The following is a 23229-nucleotide window of genomic DNA, read 5'->3' on the forward strand; positions in this document are numbered from 1 at the left end:
GTAAAACACCACAATGGCAAAAAACGTACACAATGTTTTGTGCAGATTTGTGAGTGTGGCAGATGGAAACCAACTACTGAAGGCAAGGCAACAAAATATGTTTGAATAGAATGACACGTAGCTAAGAAAGGTCAACTGGAAACATCCAAAGTGCAGTCTTAAAGAATAAATACTGCATGATTGAACTAACCTGAATGGCAGTTTTGCTGACTCTAGCTTATTTATTCAATTTTATTTATTCAGCAGCTGCTGGAATTTATGCAAATAGAATAAAAATTGTATCCCGAATGTATCACGATGGACTATGAGACCATCACACATAGAGTGCCGCTTGGAAGTTGTGGTTGTTCCATTACTACCTCAATCGCAAACACCTTGATGACTTTCATGTATTATTACTGGGAGGAAATGTGATGAAAAGGAATGTGATAACAACAAAAAAATTAAATTCCTGAGTGGGCCCAAGTGAATTTCAGTGCATAAGTGAGCATGCTGTTTATTTGAGGGGTTGCTTTAGCAATCCGGCAATAATGTGTGCGGGCCTTGTGTCTCTGTGTGTTTGTTTTGCACCTGGGAGCTGATGATTCTCTGTGAGGTTCTTTCTATGTTAGCGGGCAGTCCAAAGAATACAGGCCTGTCATCCTCTGGGAGATCCTCTATGACACCACGGTAATCCTGGGAGTGGACAAACATAAAAGTATCCCCACAAGAAACAAAGAAAGAGAAGATGTCATGGTTGTGATGTGATATTGTTAACATTTTTAAGCAAGACGTGAAACTGATTTGTTATGTGGGAGAACAGACTGCTTGACTGAAATGATCCTTGATTGCTATTTCATAACTTGACACAGGTCCATCAACAATATGTACTTAGCAATAAAAAAATGCCTCACGGAGTGTAAGATGAACTCCCACTTAAAAGTAGTTGTTACTTTCCTTGCATATTGAAAATTCACAGAACAGATTTCCACATTGGCTTTCTATTTTTTAGCCAAATGGGGAGCCAATTTTAAGTGGTGAACACAACACACATTTGCAAAACCACCAAGAAGTTTGACTCATTGATACGTAAGCCTGGGTGGCCACTGGCATTTCATTTCATTGAAATGCTTTTTGCTTCGCCCATGCAGCAGAGTTCATTTAAGATACACAGACACTAAATTGCAGATTTTGCTTCCAGAAGCGAAGATTGAAGTGCTCCTTTTTAAATATTTCTCTGTAGCAAAAGTTATTTTTGGAATACCTAAAGGAGATGTTACATAACATTACAGCTTTACATAGAGCACACACCCATGCTGGAAACTGTAAATTAAAATGTGCGTGTGTGTGTGTTGTGTAATCCTCTCAACCTACCAAAATGCAGCAAGAATTTGGAAGGCTGATCTGAGATGGAAGAAAGCGTGTCCCTTTGCTCTTTCCCTGCCCGGCTGAGAGGGAGGAAAAGAGTCGTGCGGAGAAGAACTGCTCCAGGTAGGAGCGTAAGATGCGGAGGTCAGATGGGTTGTCGATGCGGCCGCCATAGATGGCACTTTCCAACAGACCATGGACAAATTCCCACTGAAAAGGTTTACCATCTGCAAGATACCAGAAGAAACAAGAGCAAAGCTATGATTTTGCTAAACTATCATACATACTGTAAGTGAACTCTGTTGTGAGTTAGTCAGCATCTGCCTCTTACCTTCAAATAGCCTATCAATGATGTCAAAACCAGCACGCAGGTCCGATAAGGAAAACTCATAGAACTTAGTCCAACCCTAAAAGCAGAGGTGGGTAAATAAATTAGGGGTGTCAAATTAAAGCATTAATTGTGATTAATTAACTAGTGTTAATCAAATTTCAATATCTAACTTTACTGTTTCTGTATGCAAGTTATCTTTTCATAAAATCCATTTTTCCACACACACTCTTCTTGTGCTTGAGTTGTTGAGAGTGGAAAACAATGGACAGTCACACCCTGAAGTAGACATTGATTGGCTGTCACTGTGTTTGGGCCCATTGTAGTTGGGAGGGCAAGGTGAGGAGCTGTGAGTAGCGGACAGGAGACATGAGGAGCATGTGAGTTGCCGGTTCAATGAATGGGAAATTTATATTGCAAAAATGCCCCAATGACACCATTGATAAAGGTAGAGTGACATGCCTTCTTTGGAAGAAGGAGTTTGCTTACCAGAGAAGCAGCTTAAGTGTAGCCTACTAAATCAACGCAAAGCAGCCAGTTGCAAGTGCAGCCACAGCTAACGCTAGCAGCGAAGACGTGAGCAATTCAGCGAGCCACAGCAAAGCTCTAGAGGAGAACACCCCCACGTAAGAGTAAGTCTGCGACCGACAAGCTGATGAATGTTCTTGCCCAGTGGATAGCGATGAACTGCCAGTCGATAAACATTGTCAAAGATGTAAAAGAAGATTAAACTGGATTGCTGCTATAAGACAAGATCACTGGACCTCAGCTGGCAACCACAACTCTTAGGGGGTGACTGGACACTTTATTGATGATGATGAACAATGTTATTTTCGATGTGCTAACCTACAACACTGACTGATAGGTCTGTTTTATTTATTTTATATTGTCTGAAGCAGACCCCACGACCTTAGTAAGGACAAGCAGCAGAGAAAATGAATGAATGAATGACTGAAGCAGTGGAAAAGCAACAAGTTCAGTATTCAATATTTGTATTGCTCAGAAAAGTTTTTTTTTTTTTACTGTTTTTTGTGTTAACATCAGCACTTTATATGGACCTGCTGTTTTATTTTATTTGTAGTTTAGCTGGAGATTGACAAACAAACGCAGCAATAGCCCCCGCAGTGGTTGAAACAAAAGATTGCAGGGAGCACGTGGGACTAGTCTGAATACAGCAGAATGTAAATGGCTCGGACTGCATCTGTTCAAGTCGACTAAAACCAATACATTACTTTAGAAAGACGCTCTTTTTGTTCTACAGTCCCCCCTCGCCACTTGCGGTTCGAATTTCACAGCTTCACTCTAAACACGGTTTTTCAAAATAAATTAATAAATTATTGCTGTTTCATGGTTGACTACAGCCTATTATTAGTGAAAAAGTATGCAGATTTAATCAAATTTTACACATTCTTGGCTTAGTTAAGCATTTTCAAGCATAATAATGGCTAAGTGACCTAAAATACAAATATAAGGCATTCAAAAGACGTGATATGTAGTATATCTGTGACTCGTTGTGTTGATATGCATTTACTTAAAATTGTGTTTAGTTATTTACAAAAGTATTTTTTTTGTGTGTGTGTATTTTTTTTATCATTGCGCCTGAAAGGTTTCCTCGGCCCAGTTCGGCCCCGCCCAAGGGCCAGTACTTGGCCCCGGCCCGGTGGTTGGGGACCCCTGTTATAGACCACCAAAGTCTGGGGTTGCCATGTCAATGTCAGTCATTATTCTCTTTGAGGCCAACTTTCAACACAAAGTTTCTGAGAAAAGAGTCTTCTTCAACTCATTAAGTCACTTATCAGCACTTAGTCGCCAAATTAACCTCTGTTCAATTTTGTCACACATTCTCGACCAAGGACACTAGAAATGAATAGGACCGTCAACTCGTCAACGCGGGTTTGGGCGGCATGATGGTGAGCAGAATCCAGAAACAGTGCATTGTAAACATGTCCTCGGAAGACGGCTCAGCGATTCATTGCTCTAATAGACGGTCCATTTTTCCAAGTTCCCCAAAAGCAAAGACAGGTATGTGTCATAAAAATGATGATTTATAACACTGGTTGTTGCAAATAAACACGACAGTGGCCAAGAAGTGTCCCACACAATATAGCTTTAAGCTCTTTTTTTTCTTTGGGTGATTCGTTGAATTAATGACAAGTCAGTGATGATGATGGCTTAGGTTATAGTCTGTCAAATGTATTAACAATGAAATTACCGAATTAATGTTGTTTAAATACTTCCCATCAATTGTGAATAACCACCTGTATGGATACTGTATGGATATGACAAACATAATCGTGTGTTTATGTTTGCAGGTCATTTTGAAAAGTGTGCCTACTAGAAGTGTATTTGACTGACAAAATTGGAGGGACTATGACCATTTAAGTAGTTAATGGGATGTGTGTGTGAGTTTATTACCTGTGGTATGTAGTTGCGTCTCTCTTGACAGACAGCATGAAACCAGGCCAGACAGAAGAGAGACTGGGCACGGGCCAGTTGTCCTCCTAAACAAAAGCAATCGGCTCCCCAGTTAACATCCTCAATAGTGTTATCACAGTCTCCTGAGATCTTTTTTTTTAAATGTGAAATGCAAAACACATCGAACATAAATGCAATGAACTCCCATAAATCTGTAATCAAGCTCAAAAAGTGTGACTTAAAACTAAAATACTAAATGAGAAGCGAGACCTTTACTGATATGCTCTGGAGACCAGGATTCGTAAGTCCTCAACAGGTTCCTCTTCAGCCCGGGAGGATCCTAGAAAATATACACATGTATAAAAATAAAGAAAATTCAGGAACATTTGTTTGTGCTTCATAAAATATGCATAATGCATTATTAATAGCATGGTGTCACATATGCATAGATAACGTCCAATTGACAATAACAACAGAATTAAAGCTGCTGTATGTCACGGATAGGTGACTGCCTCGGACGTACTACAAGCATTATATCCTGCCTTCTTCCTGCTTTGAGCACATAAACTATTCCCCACAACACACAAGTTGCTTTTTTGACAGCTAACGATACCGATTTGACAAAGTTTAGCTACTACTGTTAGCTATCATCGAATGTATAGCCTATTGTAACAACAGCATGACTAAAATCTGTTTGTCGCTTCTGCTTTTTTGTGTGTATGCACTCCGGACATGTTGAATACCAGACAGCCGCGAGTCATCTTATTTGGGCCAAATGACAATGTACGCCAATTTATATGCAGTTTAATTCATAATTGGGAAAAATGGAGAAATTGTTTGTACAATCTGTTCTTTTAAACCACCATTGGGAGCATATGCTAGTTAGTGGACTTACTTTTTTTTTTTTGTTGAAAAAAAAATGTAATATTGACCCAGTGACATGCGGCAGCTTTAAATAAAATAGAAAAATTCGAATCACATGGCCGTAGATGACCACAATGTACCCAAATAGCCACTGTCTAGTTTTCAGATTCCTTTAAAAATGCAAAAGGGACAAAAGGGAACGCTAGAGTGCAGTTGAGCCACCTAGTGGGAAAACTTACGAATTACAGTTTCATCAAAACTTTAAAACAATAAAATAAAATACAAAATAAAATGTATTAAACACCTTCAGATTGGCCCATATTTAGATCTCTATTAGTGCTGTTAGAAACACCAAATGTGGCCTGTGTGGTACAATTTCCTAAACACAGTCAACTGGGCATCTTTAAGCTCATTATTAACAATTAAGTGTCTTGCTGAAATGTATTCAATCCAGAAAAAAAGGGATGAGATAAAAATAGATTTCCTTATGTACTGTATGTGTGTCAGGTTAGAAAAAAAGAAAGATTGACTGAGTCACAGAGGAGTTTAAACTGCATGCATGGTTGCTGAAGGAGCTAACCCCTTGAGCAGGCTCCCATCAGAAGCACATCAAGCAGTCAAGCATGCCTCACTAACACACAATGCATGCCTTCACACCCAGCGGTCCCTCGCCACTTCGCTGTTTGAACATCGCGCCCTCACTCTCGTGCGGTTCTTCACAAATTAATTAATAAATAAATGACTACCTTTTCATGGTTGACTACGACCTATTGTTAGTCAAAAAATGTGTATATTAAGCAAATTTAACGTATTCTTGGCCTAAATTAAGCACTTTCCAGGATGAAAATAATAAAATTAACTAAAATACGAATACAGTCTAAGGGATTGAAGGATGTTGATGAACTGTAGTCCACACTGGCCACAGGTGTCACTAGTAACACACACACCAGACTTGAGCGCTGTCAACAACAATTATTGCAGGTTTGAATTATTTCACAACAGGCGCAATAATAATAACGATAATAATCATCAAAAAAGTGGTGTGTCATCTCCGGATGATGAGATCCTACCCCAAGTGGAGGAGTTTAAGTACCTCGGGGTCTGAGGAAAGGATGGAACGTGAGATCAACAGGCAAATTGGTGCGGCGTCTGCAGTGATGCGGACTCTACATTGGTCTGTTGTGGTGAAGACAGAGCTGAGCCCAAAGGCAAAGCTCTCAGTTTACCGGTCGATCTACGTTCTTACCCTCACCTTTGGTCATGAGCTTTGGGTAGTGACCAAAAGGACAAGATCGCGGGTACAAGCGGCCAAAATGAGTTTTCTCCGTAGGGTGGCTGGGCTCTCCTTTAGAGATAAGGTGAGAAGCACTGTCATGCGGGAGCAACTCGGAGTAGAACCGCTACTCCTCCGCATTGAGAGGAGCCAGATGAGGTTGTTTGGGCGTCTGGTCAGGATGCCTCCCGGACGCCTCCTTGGAGAGGTGTTCAGGGCAAGTCCGACCGGTAGGAGGCCTCTGGGAAGACCCGGGACACGTTGGAGAGACTATGTTTCCCAACTGCCCTGGCAACCCCTCTGGATCCGCCGGGAGGAGCTGGACGAAGCGGCCGGGGAGAGGAAAGTCTGGGCCTCCCTGCTTAGGCTGCTGTCCCCGCAACTCGATCTCAGATAAGCGGTAGAAGATGGATGGATGGATAATCATCATAATGATAATAATAACACAGGGTTATGTTGTGACCGTACTCCAGCTAAAACTCAACTCTGGATCCCCGACATCACTTCCTGTCCACACTTCCGGAAGACATTTATTGAAACACACAAGAGCGTAAGTCTTATTTATGTCTCTCTGATTTTATCTACTATATTGTGTAAAGTGAGTGTAAAGGTGACTATAGGGTTGTTATTCTGTCTAAAGGGCTCTAATAATATTAAAAAAACGTTTTTAGAAGCTTTCTATGCTGTACATACCAACATATTCTATTGATAAATAAGGAATTCTTATTTATTAATAAGTTCATTTATCGCAGTTGGGTCTGGAACCAATGAACTGTGATAAACGAGGGACGACTGTACGGCCAATTATTCTGCATGCAGCTACAAATTTGCTTGTTTTTCCTATAACACATCTCATTTACTCATTTATGAGAATTAAGCAATGACAAAAATGGCTAGACTGAAATAAGAGCATCATATAGAGTTTGAAGAAGTACATTCCTAAGTATACCTCATAAGTGATCTTCAGGCTGGACTGCAGCAATATGGGAGGGAATCTCGGGTGAACCTCTGATGTCATCCAGAAACGAAAGCCTTCTTTAGGACGAAGCGCGTTTAGCTCCTGTGAAAGGGGTTGGCACACATTCAGTCACATATGGTGTGCATGGTCCAGAACAACAGATCTACAAAAATGCTCATTTATTTTATAGTGCAAAAAATGTGTATTAGCATGTTGTGGCCACACAGTCAGGAGATCTGGAAGATCTGGGTTCAAGTCTTCGTTGGGCATCTCTGTGAGGAGTTTGCATGTTCTCCCCGTGCGTGCGTGGGTTTTCTCCGGGTACTCCAGTTTCCTCCCACATGTCCAAAAACATGCATGTTAGGTTAACTGGCGATCCTAAATTGTCCATAGGTATGAATGTGAGTGTGAATGATTGTTTGTCTATATGTGCCCTGCGATTGGCTGGCGACCAGTTCAGGGTCTACCCAGCCTCTACCCCAAAGTCAGCTGGGATAGGCTCCAGCATATCCCAGCAACCCTAGTGAGGATTAAGCAGCATAGAAAATGAATGAATGAAAATGTATATTGAAGTGTATAGCATAGTAGCTTCTTCCTTATTTCATTTGATCTGATCATAACATTGTCTTATATTGTTGTTACTCTTTTTTTTTGTATTTTGTTTCAGTTTAAAGGTATCACTTCACCTCAATCTACAGCTTTCTCTTTTCGTGCGCTCATTCCCTCATCTCGCTCTTGTTCTCAAACACTCAGGGTTAAAAAAAAGCATAGTGGCACATCACATCAGGGTACTTCATGTACACGCACACACACACGTACACACACACACACACACATGATCAACATGTTTCTGCCTTATCTGAAACGCCCAATTCATTGTCATTGATGCACATGACGAGAGAAATACAAAAACAGGAACTGTCACCATCCATCGTCTTTGTACAGTGCACCAGTACCACTAGCAGCAAAACAGCCTCATAGCATGATGATGACAGTTGGTGCAGTGCTCTTAAGTTTGAAAGCCTCACTGTAACTCTTCAAGACATACTTCATGTTATTATGGCCAAATAGAGCAAAAAGAACTTGCCCATCTCAAACATATGCAGCTGTTTTCCCATCTGGAAAAAAAACTAAACACTGAGATGCAGAGCCTTCATTCTGATAGTCAGCACTCACTGAGACGCTTGATCAGCAAAGTAAATACAAACGTAACGGCGCAAAATGGTGTACGTTCACAGAAAGTGCGGTTTGCTACATCATAAAACAAATGCTGCTCGTCAATACAGTTGAAAAACCAGCATTTCAACAAATGCTCCAAACGTTTGATAGACAGTACTAATTAATTTGTGCACAGCATTAACATTTGTGAACAAGGACGAGGTGAAAGGAAGAATGGAAAATACACGTCTATCTGTACAGCGTCGGAGAAAGTCCTACACATACAGTCAAGGGACCACCCTTGTTTCTTCAGTTTCTTGTTCATTTGAATGCCTGATACAACTACAGGTGCCTTTGTTTGGACAAATACAACAATGACAAAAAAATAGCTCATAAGAGTTACATTTATTTGGCAGTACAATGCTATAGCTATTCATGCAAGAACTTGTGATTTTGGTTATTTTCAAGAAAACCATGGAAGCGGCTAGACATCAGCTCTTAAACAAAGCTCTTGTGAGCTACATTTGTTGTCATCATTATATCTATTATTTAGTTGTACCAGGCATTAAAATGGATCAATAAACTGAAAAAACAAGGGTGATCTAATCATTTTTTCTATGACTGTAGTATAAGTCTCAATCTGCGTCACACGGCAGGTTCAAGGACCACCAAATTAAGTGGCCGCAAAGCCCAAAGAAGACACATTATTCGTGAAAGCATAAGTTTACTGCAAAATTTGAGGGCTTCTAACATCGTCAGGGCATCCCGTCAACAAACAAATGGCAGGCTCACCCAGATGAGAGTACACACTGATTAGTCACAGCACCATGTAAGAAGACCAGCTCTCATTTAGCACACAATATAAATGAGCTTGAAAAATCTTCAAGACTCAACGCTTTCGATGCACAACGTCATTATCAAACGTATTTATTTGTTCACCTAACGCACACAGAACAATGAACAACTTCATGCTGTGGCTGTTCACATAAGCGCATTACGTAAATCTCAATGTTCGGTGCTAATGTGGTGTGATGGTATCTGGGATGTAAATTGAAAAACTTGAGAGAAATAGTAAATGAACGTAATGAGAAAAATTAGAGTCAAGGCTTTATATCATACTGCAAGAACAGTATAAGCACTGGCTTGAAGGGATATTGCTAACGCTGTGGTGCACAATTGTGCGCGCATGCACAGGCCCGCGCACGCACACACACTTGAACATGTACTCTGGTCAATCACAGCCAACACCTGTGCCTCCCGGAGAGTTTTGACCTGCCATTGTGGCATTACCAAACAGAACCCAGGGAAAGCAGAAGGAACAAATAAAACAAAAGGAGGACGAAACCCTCATGTAAAAAAAAAAAAACATGTACACCGCAGTAAACAAACAGGTGACACAGAGGTTAACACAGACAGCGCTTCATGCAGAGCCAGCATTAAATACTTATGCACAGTGGAAAACAACAAAATAACACCAGGGCACAGGCACACAATCAACAACACAGTGAAGTATTCTCCTGCAAGGAAAAGGTTAAAATATGTATATGCACACCAGAAGGGTAGAAACTAATTTTAGATATGGAAATTTGGGCAACAACAAGAATATACACTGTGCGTGAAGCAGTGTGTGCAGTAATGTAAAAATGAAAATGAAGCAGAAATTGCAAACATCATTGAAAGGACCCTGAACCAAAGCCCACTTCTCCTCATTCTCCCCATACTCCTCATGCAACTGGAAATGAGCAGGAGGTGATGTGCAGGGGGAACAAGAGTACAGTCGTCTATCGCCACATCGCACTTTGCAGTTTCACTTTATTGTATTGTTTTTCAAAATAAATAAATTAATAAATAATTGCTGCTTTGTGGTTGAATACTGCCTATTATTAGTCAAAGAATATGCATATTTAAGCATAAAAATGGCTAAACCAACTAAAATACAAATATGAGGCATTCAGAAGACATTCAAAGCGGTGATATGTGGTATTCTACAATGGTCATTAGACATCAGTAATAAAGTAATTCATGTAAATGAAGGATATGTGACAATTCCATCCATCCATCTTCTATGCCGCTGATCCCCACAAGGGTCGCGGGTATGCTGGAGCCTATCCCAGCTGACTTCGGGCGAGAGGCGGGGTACACCCTGGAGTGGTCGCCAGCCAATCGCAGTGCACATACAGACAACCATTCACACTCACATTCATACAGTTCTCCAATTAACCTAACATGCATGTTTTTGGAATGTGAGAGGAAACCGGAGTACCCGGACAAAACCCACGTACGCACGCGGAGAACATGCAAACTCCACACAGAGAAGCCCAACGAAGATTCGAACACAGATCTTCCTGATGGCCTGACTGTGTGGCCAACATGTAAACCACTAGACCACTGTACAGCCCATTGGTATCATTATTTATTTGTTTTAATTTTATTATAATTCTAATTATTATATACTAAAAATATGGAAATTCCTTATTTGTCACACTGTCACAATGCAACAAATTAGCATCGCTTTTAGGTTAGTTAGATTTAAGTAGTTTCACATATTTAAAATACTAAAACTGATCAAACAATTACTTATAAATAATGAGATCTTTTTACATTATTGCTGTTGACAGAAAGCCGTAACATTTTTTTGAATGGCTACATAAAATACTTTGGGTTTTATTTCTACAGTAGATTCATACAAGCTTTTTTATGGGTGTTGAAAACATTTTTCCAGAAGTTGTCCAAAAATGGCTGGTATTCTTTCAGAGTTTAAATTAAAAAAAAAAAAAACAACCTAGCACTAACACTTTACGTAACCACAACGGCAAATACTGTATGAATAAAATCTCACTCATACACAAACACAGCAGACAACATAGAATACCTACTTTTTCGAGGAGTGGGAGCCACGCTGTGACAAGATGAAGGTTCTTTAAGCAAAGCCACTCTCCATTTCGGGAACATTCTCTGAGTGTAGCCAAGGCCACGTCGGCCTGTCCCTGACCCATCGAGATCTGAGCAGACAGAGAGGCACACTCAGGCAGTGTACCAAATTAAGGCAATGAAAGAGAAAATTGGATTCTATTATGTATTTTAATCTTATCTGTGGTTAATTGACAGATAATGTGATTTTTTTTTTCCATGTTCAGTCTCCTCTGTAAGTAAAAGCATGAAATACTTGAAGAACCAAATTCTAATGCAAGGAAAATTCACTGCTAATTTGAGTTGACATACCACAAATTGACTTGCTGGAATATTCAACACTTGTAATTACAATTCTGTGCAGACGCATAGTACGACAACAGCCAAATTTGGAAGTCTAGCCAGTTACAAGCAGAAGTTGATAAGATCCACCAATATGATCGGTCTACAGTCTGCTATTAGTTCACAAGTCCTGTTTTAATGACTGCTGTCTACCTCGTGATACTGGTCCCGACCCACAGTGTCTGTGGCAAGTTCTGTGAGCTCCTGGGAAGGGTCGGCTCCTGGTGAGGTGATGATCAGCACGGGTTCCCACTCAAGTGTCTCAGAGTATAGACGCCGCAAGTTCAGAGGAGGCGGGGAGAGCTCCTTCATACCTGAAGGCAAAATGAAAGAAAAGAAAGTCAAGTCAGGAAAATTCATTTACATAGTTCCAATTCACAAGAAAAAGTTATTTCAAGGCACTTTACACACTGAACAGGTGTAGCATCATACTCATACTGTATATTAAACAAAACCAACGGAACTCCCATGTACAAACAATTTGGCAGCAGAGGCAAGGAATAACTCTGAGGAAGAACCCTGGAACAGAACAGAGCCTGTGACAGAAAATGTGTCGTTTTATTTCATGTAAATTTAAGACATAATGAATGTTTATCCGTGTAGGCTCAGGTGCATTGAGAGGGGACAAATGAATGTTGAAAATGCAAAAAACGTGCTTGAGGCAAATGTAAATAAGAAGCCGCAAGAGAAAGATGGGGAAAAGTGATTCAGCAGTGATAAATGTGGCAGTGGATCATCAACTCAAAGGCGAGGGAGGGTGGTCTACATTTGACAGTGTGAGAGAGGAGAGCAGAGGTGATACGATAATGGAGAAAGGGAAAAGTGTCTGATAAGAGATAGTGAGATAAGTTAGAGGCCTGATTCATTATGCAAACTGAGCAATGCCGCAAGCAGATGAGTCAACCTTGTGGCACAAGAATACCTTGTCAGCCCCCTGGTGTTGAGGCTCTTTGTCACAAACCATGTGTGTGTCTGTGTTTGTGTGTGTTGTTTCCCACTGAGCATGGGGCTCTAATTCTGCTGTAATTTACTGAATCGCAAATCAGATATGAGTGAATAGAGGCACACAAGCTGTGATACAGGAATCTATTAGAAATTCAGCTGTGAGTTCATTGACGCAAGTATCAGCCAAATACTCCAGTGGATGCATATACACTGTGTGCACAATTATTAGGCAAGTAAGTATTTGGACCATATTCAAATTTTTATGCATATTTTCCAACCCAAAGCTTAATAAACTTGACTGCCTATTGGGTTTAAGCATACCAGGTGATGCGCATGTGCGTACTGAGGGAGGGTGTGGCCTCAGGAGATAAACACCCTTTATTATGTGTGCACAATTATTAGGCAGCTTCTTTTCCTCTGGCAAGATGGGCCAGAAAAGACATTTAACAGACTTTGAAAAGTCAAGAACTGTAAACATCTTTCATCGGGATGCAGCACTCTTGAAGTTGCCGAAATTGCCAAGATATTAGGACGTGACCACTAAACCACCATTAAATGTTTTGTGACCTCCATTAAATGTTTTGTTGCAAATGCACAAAAGGGTCGCAAGAAACGTGTCGAGAGAAAAACATGCAAATATTTGAGTAAAATCAAACGTGATGCTCCCAGGAACCCATTATCCTCCAGTGCTGTCATATTCCAGACTGCAATCTACCTGTAGTGTCCAGAACGTAGGCCTACATGGTGCTCGGTGCTCAGAGACATGGCCAAGGCAAGAAAGGCTGAAACCCAACCACCACTGAACAAGACACACACGTTGAAAGGCTATGACTTGGCCAAGAAATATCTGAAGACACATTTTTCAAAAGTTTTATGGACTGATGAGATGAGAGTGACTCTTGATGGAACAGAGGGACGGGCTCGTGGCTGCCATGATTTTTATGCAGGACAATGTTCCATCTCATGCATCCAAGTACTCCACTCACGGCTAGCTAATAAAGGTCTTAAAAAATAATGATATGACCTCCTTGCTCACCTGACCTAAACCTACTTGTGGGCCCTTAAACATAAGATTTTCAGTGCAGAAAAAAGGTACACCTCTAAACCTCCAGTGTCCGGGAGGCTTTGGTTGCTGCTGCACAAAAAGTTGATGGTCAAATGATCAAGAAACTGACAGACTCCATAGATGGAAGGCTTTTCCATGTTATTGAAGAGAAGGGTGGCTATATTGGTGACTGATTTATTATTGGAAATGTCAGAAATATTTATTTGTAAAGTTTGTGTTGTTTGTTTATCATTCTGACTTAAAAAAAATGAAAAAGTAGTGAGATGGGAATGTTTTTGTTTTTCTTTGAGTTGCCTAGTAATTCTGCACACTATCAATCCATCCATCCATTTTCTATACCGATTCTCCTCTTTAGGGTCACGGGGGTATGCTGGAGCCTATCCCAGCTGACTTCAGGGTACAGCCTGGACTGGTCGCCAGCCAATCGTAGGGCACATATAGACAAACAACCATTCACACTCACATTCATACCTATGGACAATTTAGAGTCGCCAATTAACCTAACATGCATGTTTTTGGAATGTGGGAGGAAACCGGAGTACCCGGAGAAAACCCACGTACACACGGGGAGAACATGCAAACTCCACACAGAAATTCCCAAGGGAGAATCGAACCCAGGTCTTTCTGATCTCCAGGCTGTTACTGTGTTGGCCAACATGCTAACCACTAGACCACCGTGCGGCCCTTCTGCACACTAATAGTTGCCTAATAATTGTGCACACAGAGATATTCTCAACAAAAGCCAAAACTTCACTTTCACTTCCTTAAATATTTAAGTTTTAGGTTTATTAACATTTTGGATTGAGCAAGAGCACTGTTATTGTTAAATAATAAAACTAATAATAAATAATGCAAATTGCCTAATAATTGTGCACATAGTGTACACACACACACACGCGCAATCAAATGTTCACTTCCTGTAAACAAGAAGACTCGACAAATCTAACAACAAACATTCACCCAAAGTATGGCATGTATGTTATTTGTCACACCAAACACTGGCGCTGATGTCGTCATGCAATAAATGATCTGATGCTGGATGCAATGTGGCTGCGAGAACCCTCACAGTTGCAGCAATATTCCCCTTCACTGGGTTCTGTGTAAAAGGCAAAAGTGGATAAATAAGAGATCTTTTGCTGAATCACCATGGCGACACAAAGAAAAACAGTCATCTGACCACGTGACTTGTGGTATGAGACTGCAACGACTGGGGTCTTTTACACAGCATGCGCTTGCACAGAGATGCACGTCACTACCTTTGACACTGTCAGCTAATCAGTATTCTTGCTGCAAACTGGCATCCATGCGGTGAATTGCAACATTCACCTTGATTTTTGGAACATGCAGTCACGGCAAAAAAAGGCTCCATGGTTTAAAAGCTTAGTGGAGGAAATTGCTCAAGCATACAAGCATGTACAGTACCTGACTTTCTCAGCATAAGACATCATGAAAAAAACCTACGCTATAAGAATAGAAAGATTTGCATTTGATCTATGTCCAACTGGATGGACGTTCGAGCTAAAAAATAAGACATCTCAAAGAGATAATTTTGTGTGTGTGTATGTGTTATGCGAGGCATGACTGTGTGTGAGCAGTGGCCAGCCCTAGACTGAGGGGATTCGGGGAGATTAGTTGTAAGAGGATTACAGACCATGCCTCATTAGCATACCGATTTACTGCCAAAGACACAAATACACACACTGCTATGTTCTATGTTCCTGTTTTTTTATCAGCCTATCTGTCACTCCATTATATATAGACACTATCCAAATACTGACTGCAACTTCAGCGGTGTAATGACTTGTTCAAGTAGTTTGGGGACTTTGCTCACAGTGCCACAACATTTGGTACTGCACAATCCAGTAAGATCCAATGTATGATCTGTATTTTGTGCTCATTTTGGGCTACACTGTTAAAGATGTAAGACAATGTCCATGAAAGACAATGTCATCAAGGGAATGTACTGAGATACTGCGAGTAAAATGAAGCATTCCATTGTCAAACAATGAAGACAATCTGAGGCAAACCCACAACTCAACAGCAGCTCTGAACCTCAGAGAGACACTAAGCAGCCAAACAAACACTCTGAAAAACACAAGGATAAAATGGCATCTCTTGCCCATGTTTTCACATATTTGATATATGGTTCTGAAAGCTGGTGCAGTTGGAAGTGTGTCAGACAGATTATCTTAATTCTAAATTTCACACAGGGCATGTGTTTCAAGAAGAGAGGAGTAAATTAGAGCACAGTGAATGTGCTAAAAATCCATATGATTTAATGAGGTGGCATCGCCTGCAGAGAGATGGGCTCATAAGCAGAGAACAAATAGAATATCAACATACAGGCTCGAGAGTTTTGCCTGTTGTCAGTTTGAAGTTTCTGTTTTAAAGCTGCAATACCTGAATTTCATGGGCAATAGTTGTGAGTGGACAGAAAGGTAGTCTGCTTTAGCCTGCTTTGGACTGTAATGCTATTCCTGAGTTAACTGACAAAATTATTGTTGCAATTTCTACCGACCTATTTATGTCATAGTGCCCCCGGTATAAGAAAGCTCAACTAAAGATTCATCAAAATATATTCATTCATTCATCTTCTACCCTTTATCGTACTCAGGGTCACGGGTAAGCTGGGTCAGCCTATCCCAGCTGACTTTGGGTAAAACCCGAGGTACCCCCTGGACAGGGGAAATAAAAAATATGATGATATTAAAGCACTTACCCAAGGCCTGCGAGGCAAAGGCTGTCATAGCACTCTGAAGTCGATCTGGTCTGACTGCCTGAACCAATAACAGCTGGAGGGAAGATGATAAAATGATAAACAGAGGATCAGAAACAACAATACAGTCGATCCTTGCACGTTCTTGGTTCAGCATTCACGGCGCCAAAAATTATTATTGTAAAATAAAAAAAAATCCCTTTTTTATTTTTATTTTTTTTCCTCTGTAAATAAGTTTGTTCTGCAGAAATGTATAAACGTGTGAGTCATATTTAGGGCTTAAACCGGGATTGTGTTGTGAGTGAACAATGGCATTTGAAGAGAGCTGAATTTAATCTATTAATTACAACAGTCACCTTTATTGCAAATGTTGATCCAAAATCATATGAGCTCATCAACGTCAGGCTACCAGGAGGGTTCGGAGGGGGTCAGCGAGCCATGTGTAAAAAAAGAACGTAAGAACGTAACCAGTACAAAAAGCAAGGCTCTACTTAAATCATATAGTAGTCAATAGGCAGCATTTAAAAAATGTACAAATTATGCATTGTTTTTTACCATTAATGACACTGAATGCCATTTTATTAGACTCAAATCAATACAGATTGGGATTTGGTACTGTTCGCCATGTTATTCACATTATATGTTGCACTGTCCAAATTCCAGACTTTGTACTGTAATGTAATAGAATCGATCTGCCTCATCCCGCCTGCTGCTACATTATGCAACTTTTTTAAATTATATTTTATTATAAGCGTGTATGCCAACAAAACGTAACTCTTTGATGTACTGCATTACACTTACTGACATATTGCATTTTGTTTAAACCCTAGTTACTTAGGTGGTGCAAGACCCTTGCTCCCTCGTGTACGAAGCAGGTGCACCTCTCTACCTGACTACTCCGTTTAAAGGGTTAAATCTCCACCGCTGAGGGATGAGACCTCTAAGTCACGGGCGAGGGGAGCTCACCCAGGAATTCACTGCTTTAGTTGTGCAGAGGTGGCTCCGCTGCATCCGGACCACGCACAGCCAGAGTAGCCGCTTTTGGCTAGACGTGACACCGGACCCTCTGCTTTATGACTGCTGCCCCTCTAAGTGGTTTGTTGCTATTGGAAAGGACCTGGCATATTGTCACTTGACAATATGCACAATGCATGTATTCAAGTTTATTCTAAATAGTTAATTTTGACATCACAGTAGGATTGTTCAGGAAATAACCCTCAGGTAACACACCTTAGGAGTTGGCAATGGCTCATACTATAATACATACGTAGTCATCCATGCACCAAATGTTAAGTCATCTGGCACACAGGAGAAGGCAATTTAACTTTTTTTGTTTGAGTAGGCGTCTAATTTATGCAGCTAATGCATGTAGGTTGTGCCACTGTATTTTGAAATGAACATTGGATTTGATGGATAGCTGACCTGCTGAAAAGGAGTCATTTTCTTGGCAATGGTGGCTGGAATTTCCTGTTCACAATGTGAGCTCCGTGCGAAGGACATCCAAAGGTCTGAGTCATTCAAACACAGGGACTGATAGAGGGCTGCAAATGTAGCCTGAGGAAGATGGATGGCAGATGTTAACAAGTGCAAAAGAAAAGTTATAATGTGAGCTGTGAGCTCAAAAAAATGTGATTGTATATAATATTTCAATTTGTCACACAAAAGTAGATATGTATCATCTTCAAATATGTCACACAAAGTCATTTTTAATTTGTGTTGAGTAAGGGTGTCACAAGAGCTCATGTCACAAGATCTCGTGAGATTAAGGCCTGGAATGATAGTAAATGAATTAATTAATTACACAATAAATGAAAATGAACTCCATAATTGTGCTGGCCTCAATATATTGCCATTTGCATTTGCTCATCTCTCGCTTCCAAACAGGTAGGAAGAGCGTTCACTCTGTGCATTGGCTTCAGCACTTTGGCGTATTTTATTCTTCTGGCTCAGCTCTCTCTTCACCACGACGGTCCGGCACAGTGATCGCAATACTGCAGACGCCACGCCGCTCCGCCTATCCACCTCACGCTCCAACCTTCCCTCACTTGTGAACAAGACCCCGAGATACTTGAACTCTTCCACCTGGGGAATGACCTTATTCCCAACCCGGAGGGAGCAGTCCACCCTTTCCCGACTGAGTACGACGGCCTCGGATTTGGGGGTCTCATCCCAGAAGCTAGATTGCAATATATTGTCATACATTTTTTCATATATTATGTTAAATTTCCGTCTTGTCTCTAGACCCAATCTCGTGTATCGTCTCGTATTGTGACCTGAGTGTCTCGTGACACCCCTAGTGTTTAGTGTTTACTTTGTAAACTGCTACTGATCGGTGTCTCTCCTGATCAATCCAGGATGGGAAATCCTGAGAGTGCCAAAAGGGAAAGAAAAGGTTATTGGAACAGTCTATTGTTTTCTACTAATTGCAGAAAAAAACTCTTACCTCTTGTTTAAACATTTCCCCAACAATGGAGCCAATGAAGACATCCCATTCCTAAAGCAAATGTATTAGTGTTGTGACATTTGACAAATAAGTTACTAAAGTAAAGTAAGTTTTGTATTGATAATGTGCATACTCACATTCTCCTTAAAGAGCTCAGGATACATGCCCTTGGCAAAGTGCATTGCAAACATTAACTGGTCAGCCTGGCAGATACACAGAATAGATTATGCATGTTGAATTTTACCATGAAAAATGACCATTCTACCAGGAAAAGCTCTACTACTTGAGTCAAACTTGCATTTATTGGGAAATGCATGCCATGTCCCATGGATGTACCTTTTGAATTTTTACCAGATTTTATTCCAATCATTGAGGAACAGACTGGAGCATTGAGGGAACCAGTGATATTGTAAAGAGCTGTATCGCTATGTAATCTACGTAAGGCACTTGATAGTTACACAATCAAATAAGATGCAATACAAGAGTTGTCTCAAAAATGCTGTCTTTACAAAGATAATGCTCATTTTTGATTGACACTGACGTATCAACACTGACATAGTCGACTATACTGCATGATACTGATGGGTATTTCTTATATTTTAAATTGAGAGTTAAATAATTCTGTTATATAATCCTTTGGGGGGATATAATTAAGATTGTACAGCTGGACAAAATATTGTGGCCAGTAGGTGAATTTTCTTGCATATTTGTTTGTCCATGTCAGCCAATAGCAAATGAGTTAATAAATGTGATAAGCGACAGTCTCTCTTCCTGATATCCAGTCATCGTGAGGCATACAGCCATGCAGCTAAAAATACCAGCACATGAAAAGAAACTAATTCAGCCATTCACAGCGTGAGCACAGTGATGTGAACAGTGCTAGTCAATAATGCTTGTGTGTCTTTTAGATGTACATTACTTTACCACTTGTTCAATGATAATAATGGGTAAGTTGTGTTCGTACATAAATTCCATTTCCATTCAGATGAACAGCCATATCTGGAATCCACCGCTGAAGTGCAACTGTACAGATGTATTACCTTAAAAAGTGAGCGGCAGACGTACTCATATACCATATTCTTCAAGCTGGCTTCCAAAGCAGCTATCCTGGCTTCAGTATTCTCTACTTCCTGCAACAAACAATAGGCACGTTGGAAAATAGGAATCACTTTAAAAGAATAAAGTGTGGACATTTTGAAATTTTAGATGTAAATTTGTCTGTAAATGAAAGGTTTTTCTATACACACTGGAAAAATCATACTATTCATTATTAAGTATTACTGCAACTTAATATGCACAATGATTCATGTTAAATACAGTTCACTAGTAGGGTTGTGAACAATAAACCGATGCAACCGGATATCCGGTTTGACAAACGAACGATCCTGCTGCGCCGGTAGCAGCATCCTGTATTGAGGAGACATGTTTTCTCCGGGTACTCTGGTTTCCTCCCATGTTCCAAAAACATGCATGTTAGGTTAATTGACGACTCTAAATTGTCCATAGGTATGAATGTGAGTGTGAATGTTTGCTTGTCTATACATATATGCCCTGCGATTGGCTGGCGACCAGTCCAGGGTGTATCCAGCCTCTCGCCCGAAGTCAGCTGGGATAGGCTCCAGCATACCTGCGACCCTAGTGAGGATAAGCAGCATAGAAGATGGATGGATGGATGGATGGATGGATGGATTGTGGAGACATGCACCGGGTATCACGAGAGAAGCAATCAGCTGACAGTGTGTCTTTTAAACAACGCAAGAGCCCGGGCTGCCGGCGGAAGGACTGCCACGCTTGCTCCATAGCTTGCCATGACTGAAGACAAGAATGGACAGAAATAGTAGCGGGCACGCTAGTCACAGCAAAAAAAAAAAAGCTTGGAACGAAAAATATTGGCGCAAAACTTCACAAGCCAGACTAAGTATGGTAACTTTATTTGTTTGTAACTTCTTTACTTTGAAATGTTGCACCTTTGTTACCTACATGGAGTGTTGAAAACACTATCTTCAGTCTGAAATGTTGCACGCTTACTATTGTTATGATATTCTGAGTATGGGACTGTTTACTTTCCATGCTGACACAGCATTTTCATTGCACCCATGTGACAAATAGTTCTATTTACTTATCTGTGCTTGGACACATTTTTGCCACATTTGAAGAGATGTGTCATTATTTTCAGAGGCTTTGCACTATTTATTTATTTTGTATTATTGATTGGACTGTTTTTTCATTGTTATATTTTATATAGATACACAGTATACAATGAAACTTAGTTTGGTGGCTCCACTTCAGTTTCTAGAAACATTAAGACATGTTGAAACTTAAATGTTTCAAATATACGATGTATAAGAATATAGATGTAAAATATAGAATGTAAAATATTGATCCCATCAAACAAACAGATGTTCATTCAGCAAGTCTTTTGGGATGTGTCTAAGCAATAAATACATTTGGCATGTTGACTTTATTTTTGCCAGTCTCTTACAGCATGGGATATGATGTGCTTTTACACATTTGAAAATACTGTCAGAATAACACTTTCATGTAATTGGCATCTTTATTTTATCATGTAAGATTCATGTCTACATCACCAAACATTAAGCGTAGAATCAAATGGAATTGTATCGTTTGTACACTGCAGCAGATCGGATCGAATCGTTATGTTTTTAAAATATATCATTTTTGTAAATCATATTGTAACCTGTGTATTTAGATTTGAATTGAATCGTCTATGACAAAGAGATTTATTTCCCTATTCGCTAGCATGATGGAAACAATCAACTGTTTTTCTATCAGAGGTTTAAATTCTCTTTCATGTCCCATAAACCATCTGTTGCGCATGGAAAATAAAAATGTCAACACAGAAAACAGCCGATAGTACAAAAGAGAGAATTTGTCTACAAACCAAAGAAGTATTTTAGTATTCTGACCACAACAGCTGAAACACACACACACAAACACAGACACCCACGTGCGTGTAGTGACCAGTTGTTGCCTGCTGATGTTCTTGGATGAGAGCACTGTGTCAAGCAACACACAGTGGACTTGGACAAATTTGTGCGATATGTTTAACCCAATGATGATGGTGTTTTGTGGTTATCACAGTAGGTTTAGAGTTCAGATGGAGGTTAGTCATTATCTATAATGATTCCTAACGGGCCATACTGCAATCTAAACTCACTAGTAGAGAAGAAAGAACATCTAAATTAAGTCTGACTGAGATATCTATAACATCTGACTATAACCTTCATTGCTGTAAAAAATCATCACAATGCATAAAGATCAGCCTAATAATGTGTTGTCATACACCTATAGTGTTGTGAAATGACACATATGATTGCATCATATATCCCTGTAACAGTGATGTAATTTCATATACTGTACAGTAAATGAATATAATATTACAGGTGGTCCTTGGGTTACGGCGTTTCGTGGTGATGAACACACTTCTAGAAATTAATTAAAATCTTAATTTTGGTCTGTAAATACTTGACTTGCTGTATGTATAAACTACTTGCAGCATGTGTAGGAAATGAAAATGTGCTGCATGTTGCAAGCATGCAATATGCCTCTTCCCGCGCGCCGCAGATAAACACAGTGTACCTCATTCGCAGCTACACGGAGTGGTTAACCGCTTATTAATTGACTTTTTTCACTTCATTATGTTTATCAAGTGTAAAGCAGGCTCTTCTGGTGGAACTGCGCCAAAGAAAAGGAAAAGCCTTCACTGTGGAAGTGAAAATGAACATCATAAAAAGCTCCCGAGAGAGGAGAGACACCCACCAATATTGGCTGCACATTTGGCCTTAACCATTCGACTGTTGCAACCATGATACAAGATACTGCAGGCCTGTCATGATAACAAATTTTGCTGGACGATAATTGTCCTACAAATTTGCGGACAAGTGTTTGTGATGATATTCTGCCACGAACGAGCGGTCCGCCCGGGGAAATACTTCCCCACAAAAATGTTCCTTCTCGTCACATTGACCTGTTTGATAGAGAACGAGAAGAGGAAATCAAACACACATGCACATGTCAATATATTGAGGTTGGCAAAATGATCGATCATTTATCATGCAGTTAATTGAGTTATTGATTATCGTGACAGGTCTAATTGAAGATAAGGATTATATCTTAAGCATGTTGAACTGCTCCTATGTAAGCAACAGTAACAACTAAGCAGCACAGTGGTCTTATTAGCTGGAAAACCAGAATCTCCCAGTGAGCCTTATTATGATTCAGGAGAAAGCTAAAATATTGTTCTCTGTGTTCTCCTGCCTCTTCTATTTCCTCCTCCCAGTAAGCCACAGAAATAAAAAGGAATTGTTCTCTCTTTCTGTTAATGTTTCATTTAATTCTTGTATTAAATATTTTTATCATTATATTGTATATGTCCTTTGTCTTCGGCTTTATCTACAAAATTCTGAAATACAGTACTTTATAACGTGTAGTAAAATATTCTGT

The 23229-nt window shown here is 40.1% G+C and overlaps 1 protein-coding gene across 3 annotated transcripts in view; it reads right to left on the minus strand.

Annotated features, from left to right (window-relative positions):
• The window catches only part of LOC129191139 (cytoplasmic dynein 2 heavy chain 1), an 88062-nt gene that overhangs the window by 13113 nt on the left and 51720 nt on the right, over positions 1-23229 (minus strand). For all 3 annotated transcript variants that reach the window (XR_008573149.1, XM_054794201.1, XM_054794200.1), the window contains 14 exons: positions 19806-19895; positions 18903-18968; positions 18766-18816; positions 18634-18687; positions 17745-17876; positions 16326-16398; positions 11749-11909; positions 11220-11345; positions 7177-7287; positions 4361-4430; positions 4091-4176; positions 1679-1754; positions 1354-1574; positions 571-675 (listed from right to left, as the gene is read on the minus strand). Coding sequence is in view for 2 of the 3 variants with exons in the window: in XM_054794201.1 (XP_054650176.1) it covers positions 571-675; positions 1354-1574; positions 1679-1754; positions 4091-4176; positions 4361-4430; positions 7177-7287; positions 11220-11345; positions 11749-11909; positions 16326-16398; positions 17745-17876; positions 18634-18687; positions 18766-18816; positions 18903-18968; positions 19806-19895 (1422 nt within the window). In the remaining variant the exon portion in view is untranslated. The remainder of the gene's footprint in view (positions 1-570; positions 676-1353; positions 1575-1678; positions 1755-4090; positions 4177-4360; positions 4431-7176; positions 7288-11219; positions 11346-11748; positions 11910-16325; positions 16399-17744; positions 17877-18633; positions 18688-18765; positions 18817-18902; positions 18969-19805; positions 19896-23229) is intronic.

The sequence above is a fragment of the Dunckerocampus dactyliophorus genome, chromosome 12 (assembly GCF_027744805.1).
Source record: "Dunckerocampus dactyliophorus isolate RoL2022-P2 chromosome 12, RoL_Ddac_1.1, whole genome shotgun sequence".
NCBI lineage: Eukaryota > Metazoa > Chordata > Actinopteri > Syngnathiformes > Syngnathidae > Dunckerocampus > Dunckerocampus dactyliophorus.